The sequence below is a fragment of the Drosophila pseudoobscura genome, chromosome 2, assembly GCF_009870125.1.
Source record: "Drosophila pseudoobscura strain MV-25-SWS-2005 chromosome 2, UCI_Dpse_MV25, whole genome shotgun sequence".
Classification (NCBI taxonomy): Eukaryota; Metazoa; Arthropoda; class Insecta; order Diptera; family Drosophilidae; genus Drosophila; species Drosophila pseudoobscura.
The window spans coordinates 8481438-8487437 of record NC_046679.1 but is presented as its reverse complement, the minus strand read 5'-3'; the positions used below and the strand labels follow the sequence as shown (position 1 = coordinate 8487437).

Sequence of the window (6000 nt, the reverse complement as noted above, 5' to 3'; positions counted from 1 at the left end):
CCTGTCGTTGTCGTCGCCGACGTCGCCGTCGTCGCTGTCGTTGCCGCCGTCGTCATTATCGTCGTCGGCAGAAGGAAAATCGCCTGGCTCTGGTCTTCAGCCGTTGCCGTTGCCGTTGCCACCGCCACCGTCGTCGCTGTTTGCTCTTGCTGCCGCTGTGCTGTCGTTGCCGTTGCCGTTGCTGTGGCAGTGGCTGTGGCTGTGGCAGCAGCGCCTCTGAATTTTTGGCCAATGCGTGTGCTGCTGGCGTTCAGTAAGAAAAGCGTCGCCCAGCGGTCTAGTACGAACGTATACCGAACGCTTTGTGTTCTTCCTGTTCTTTGGGTTCCACCTCCGTTACCGTATAGACGACGTATATCTGAAGAGAAGAGATACGAGTGGTGTGTGTGTGCGTTGATCTCGTCTCTTTTTGGTTCCGGTGCGTTACTCCAAAAGAAACAGAAAATCTGAAACTGCGAACTGCGAACTGCTCTGAAAAGCATTAACCATAATGGCAAATTATTTGTGGCGGAAAGTGCTCTACAAATGATCAATTGAGATCATATCATGAGATCACGCCTGCCTTACTTCTATTATTATTCTGATCCATAGTCTGTGATGTCTTTAAGCCCAGTTTCCCAGTGAGGGCTTCCACTGTCAGCCACAAACTTTTTGGGCGACTTTCATTAAACTTTGACAAATGTTTTCAGATGATTTTCCTTCAGTCAGTGACTTCTAAAGTTCGCTGCAAATTTGCGCGCGACGAAACTCATTTGTGGAAGCTGCCGGCTAAATAATTGCCAGCAATTCCTCTTCTGGGAAACTTTAGAAACCCAATTCCATTCGCAATAGATTTTTTTTTTTTTTACATTTTTATTATTTTCTACTCCACTCTTTGCATGACATTCGAATAGCAGACATTCAGACCGTCTCGTACGAGATGTTCAAATGACAGGAATATTTATAATTTCCGCTAGGGGTTCTGTGTCAGTAGACACAACAGCAACTAGGGATATAATCGTTGGATATAGAGTGGGAGAAATAATTTGCGATTACTGGCAGGCAGAAGGCAGCTGAAGAAATCCATGAAACGATATCCAACATAACGAAACGGAACGGAACGGGCCAAAAGAAATTACAAGCCAAGTGCGCTTGAGTTCGTGTATTTCCGGTTGAACAAACACATAAGCGAAACATAAAAGAAAGGCGAACGAAAATTATAAAAATACTCGTAATAAGTCAGAGCAGAGCAGCACATGCGAGACGAACACGGCCAGAACCAGGACGAGCCGTAACGCAACCAGAAGGAGCAGAGCAACCAGAGCAGAGCCATCAGCATAAGGCAAAGGCCACAAGGAAAAGCTCGAAAAGTGAAAATACATAGAGAGTCGGCAACTAGCAACCAGCAGCGAGCACCCAGCACCCAGCAGCGAGCATATTTCATAAGTTTACAGGAGCAACACTCGCACTTATATATATATAAAACGATATATATATAGAAGTACATAAGTATATATATATATTTAAGAAAGCCGGGAGCGAGCCAAGAGAAAGCAACCCACAGAACTAGCCAAGGCAAGAGCCAGAGCCAGAGCCAGAGCCAGTGCCACAGTCATTGCATATGTGAGACGGTGGCGACAAAGGCGAACCCACGACCTTTGGCACACAGTTCAGGCAACTGCAGGGAGAGGTCAGCGAATCAATAGAGGAGTCGAGAAACAGCGCGCAAAAGCCCTAAGGCCGCCTGGATATAGAACACCCGTAGAAAGCGACCAAAATTCACTCGCAAATTATGCTGACCATGTCCACTCTGATGATGCCAGCACCGACTATAGCTATGGGTGCACCGCAGATCACAATGGGCCCCCACAAGCCGCCGGAAACGAAGCTCCTGGCCATCCATCCAGCAGCAGCTGCTGCCGCAGCCGCCCAGCAGCAACAGCAGCAGCAAACGGTGACAGCTGCTCATCTGCAGCACAATGGCCAGCAGCAACATTCCCAACAGCAGCAGCAGCAAATGTCGCAACAACAGTCGGCACTGCAGCAACAGCAGCAGCATCAGCAGATGGTTGGCAGCAACTCCAAGCCAGGTGAGTGCGGATCGGATCTGGACTGTCAATAGTTTTTTTTTTTTTTTTGGGTGGGGAGTGTCCTCTGACTGGCGTGGCATTAGTCGCCTCCGGTAATGGTGTTGCATAAATTAGGAAATGTCGTTTCCATTTCAACCCGAGAACGTGTCTCGAATGGCCTAGTCGATGGTGCCAATGAATCGATTTGGTTCTGAGAAATTTAAAACCACTTTTCAAATGACACACAAAGTTTCATTTGAGTGTACAATTATTGATTGATACATACTAAAATAATAAATAGATAATTCATAAATAAACTTGGAACATTTATACTTTTAAATGAAATTGATAACTTTATTTATTAAAAATATAAAAATTGTCAAGATTTTTAAATCATATAGAATTAATTTCCTCCAACTTATTATTGACTATTATATCAAGAACATTTTGTCATCTACTATTACAACTATTTTTTTTTATTTATGTGCCAAATTTCTACTAAAATATAAGAGAAAGACCAGCCTTTAATTATGATTTTTGGCCAGTCCATTGGTAAATTTTAAAAATGAAGAGTCTCTGACAAATAATTCTGGCCACACACAACATTTCGCAATCAAAAGACATTCTCTGCTACATCTAAACAAAAGTCTACCTTTGACTAGAAAACAATTAAAAGTATCCCACACAGAGTACCTATATCTATGTAAACAAGAGCTTAAGTATTCCAGCCCATGTGCCGACAATAGCCAAGCAATTACATTTCTAGACAGAAGACACCTGAAGGCAATGTATCTGTGTAGGAAAAGTCTGTCATATTTATAGAAATTTGTATGCGTCATAGGGCGAAATCATCTAGGTAACACATTCAATTAATTGTCTCCCTCCTGAGGGGCATAGGAAATTTTTAGAATTCCAATAAAGCAGAATTTTCAGAGAAATAGTATTACTTTCGGATATTTTTGAAAGGGGGAAAATTTTCGATGCGGCAGCAGGAAACCTCAAGCTCTGCTCTGGCAAATGCCAAGCGAATGATCAAATTCGTACACGTAATCCGAAAATAACAAAATTCGAACACGCATTTCCAAGATGAATTATTGTGGACAGGCTCCCCCCGCCCTCCAACAGCAGGCAGGGTCCTGGGAAGCCCCAAATGTCAAGCGGAGGCATTACAAGCATAAATATCAGTTACAATTTTCATATTTTTAGCCACAAATGAAAAATTTGATACAGCCTCGAAAGAGCTTGGTATGGGGACTGCCACTGGCACTGGGACTGGGACAAAGTAAGGAAATTGCATAGTCGAAGAGATTTACAACTTAAAAACAACTTAAGCCGAAACTTGGAAACAAAAAGCAAGCCGAAGCAGGGAAAGGACCAGTACCAGTGCAGAGGCTTTTCTCCGAATGCTAGCTAGGCCTGCCACAGCTCCAGGACCTCCTACAGCCTGCGCCTGCCACATCGTGACTACGGTTGCTAATGGCAGAAACTATACAGAAATAGACACTGGCAGGCATAAAACCGGAAGCAACGGCACAGGAAGCTGCATGAAAATGAAACGTTGCCAACGAGATGAGCATCCTCCTCCGCCTTTTGACTTTCGACTGTAATGAAAAATGGAAAATGACTACTAAAAATAGTGGAAACGAGTGTTGTGTTGGTATATTTTGTGTGCGTGTGTGTGTGCTTATTTGTGTGGCTGTGAGTCTGTCTGTTCTGTTCTTTCGTTCTGTTCTCAAAAGCAAGGCAAGAGCGCAACTCGAAAATGAATTTAATTATGGCAAAAAAGTGAAAATTTCCACACTTGAGTCTGAGAAGTTTGCCTTAGCCCCAGGAAGTGGTCGGAATGGGTTGCAGATTGGGATGCGGCCGGAACTAGAGCGGTAGCCGAGACCAAGACCAAGACCAGGCCCAGCACCAGGCCCAGGCGTTGATGAGCGTGAAAAGTGTGAGAAAATTACTAGACAACACAAGGCGAGGCATAAATAAGAAAACCGACAACCCCAACACCTAGTCGGGGTGAAAGTGAAGTGTCTGCCAGTCTGCCATTCTGAGCATTGTGTAACTTGGCTTAATGCGAGACGGCTTAGAGGAGAACAGAGGAGACTAGAGCAAATGATGGCCAGAAAAACCCCCGTTAGTTTCTTTGGTTTTGGTTGGGTAGGGAAATGGAAATGATACGAGGACAATTGACTTGGAGATGAGACCACTTAGTTACTAATTAGCAGAGTTGGAAAAAGTCGACAGTCCCACACAGAAAAGCAAACATTGATTACCAGGCCAAATGATTGCAAATTGAAAATTAAGCACGCCGCTGAATTTCCAATTCAAATGGGGAAAAAGCGACGGTACGCAGACGGTGGAAAGCTGCCGGCAAACAGACACATGCATATAAATTTGTATATGTACGTATTCAGTGCCAGGACCAAGACCAGTACCACTACCACTACTAGTACCAGTAGCACTAACAGTAGTGGCAGAGGCACACGGTGCATGAACTTTCGAGCAGCACTTCTACACAGAGAGAGAGAGAGAGAGAGAGAAAGACAGAGAGAGAGAGGCAGTGGCAGGTTACACCTACATGCCGCTGCAAAAACAAACAGCGACTGCGAGTTTTGTGAAGTGTCGCAACTGCAACAGCAGCAGCAACAGCAACAGTACCGGCAGAACCTGCAGCAGCCAAGCCAACAAGTGCCACAGTAGTGGGCTGTGGAAAGAGACCCATCCACAGCAGCCCAACAACATCCACAGCTACAACAATAATTGCCAACTACAGTGCCAGTTCCGTTCTAGAGAGAGGTAGTTCCTAAAAGAAGATTGGATTCTTGCTGAAAATTTGCAAGAATATGGCTGCTTCTCTCATCAGTAGATCTCTAGGTCTCAAGTCTCCATCTTTTTCCAAATAGTTATTCTATATAAAAAATATAGTAAAGTGTTTTCGAAGCTTATCCTCTTCATCTCACTCGAGCTATTTCCATCCCAGTTATATCTGACAATGCTTCTGTGTATTTAATTTTTGGTTTTGCTGTTTAACTATTTTAAACAGGTTAAATTTTGTGTTCAGAAAGTACTATCACCCAATTCGGTATTTCCTTTGAGTTTTAGTGAAATGGTGAAATGTGAGTCAAATCCTTTGCAGCCAATTCCCACTGTAGGACGTAGCACTATTATCTGCTCTTGCCGAGGCACTGCCTGCCGCTCTCTGCACTTGGCTGTTTTTCTTTGCCGTCAATTGGAAGAAGAACTACCAGCAAGCAGCAGCCAGGAGTACGAGAAGCGCGCTTTACTTTCGCTCAGGCGACGGCGACAGGAAAACTTTTAAATTGGTTGGCAACACTTGCAGCTTACACACACACACACAGCAAGCACACAGACACATATAAACACACCCACCCACTAACAGTCACATGCATACTTAATGTTTGTTTTGGAAATGAATTTGGCAATTTTTGTACTGCACTGCGGGAGGTGCTGGGAGGATTGGTGCTTGGTGGGTATGGCTGTGGGTGTTGGTGTTGGTGGGATGCAGTAGGGGAGGAGTCACCGTCTGAGTGGCAAAACGGAGGCGAGAGACAGCCAGGCAACACCTCAAAGTAATTTGCCAGCAAATCATTGGAAAGAGTCGACTCCCCACTTCCAAGCTTCAGGCCAACGAAGGAGCAGAGCAACGCTACGGCATCAGCCCAAAAGTATGCAATGCCGATTGCGATACATACATACATACATGCACACAATCATAGATGGTATACACTCGGAGAAAAATAGGGAATATCGCATATTAATAAAAGATTTGCTTAATTGGGAGCATTTTGAAGTCCGAATGTTTTAATAAACTGAGGGGATGGAATAGAGATTGATTATGATTTATTTAAACAACTCAAATTTCTGAAATTTTTTGTTGGTGTACACGTCCATGTGGGCATGTGTGTATGTGTGTGGGTAAAAAACCACTAAA

General features: G+C 44.1%; 1 protein-coding gene across 5 annotated transcripts in view; it reads left to right on the top strand.

Moving 5' to 3' along the window:
- The first annotated feature begins 206 nt into the window (after positions 1-206).
- Positions 207-6000, top strand: part of LOC13036342 (nucleolysin TIA-1) — a 90114-nt gene continuing 84320 nt past the window's right edge. For 2 of the 5 annotated variants that reach the window (XM_033385255.1, XM_033385245.1), the window contains exons 1-2: positions 207-418; positions 1042-2069. In XM_033385255.1, the coding sequence (XP_033241146.1) occupies positions 1772-2069 (298 nt within the window). In that variant the 5' untranslated portion in view covers positions 207-418; positions 1042-1771. The remainder of the gene's footprint in view (positions 419-1041; positions 2070-6000) is intronic. The other 3 variants (XM_033385253.1, XM_033385250.1, XM_033385254.1) reach the window with 3 other exon arrangements.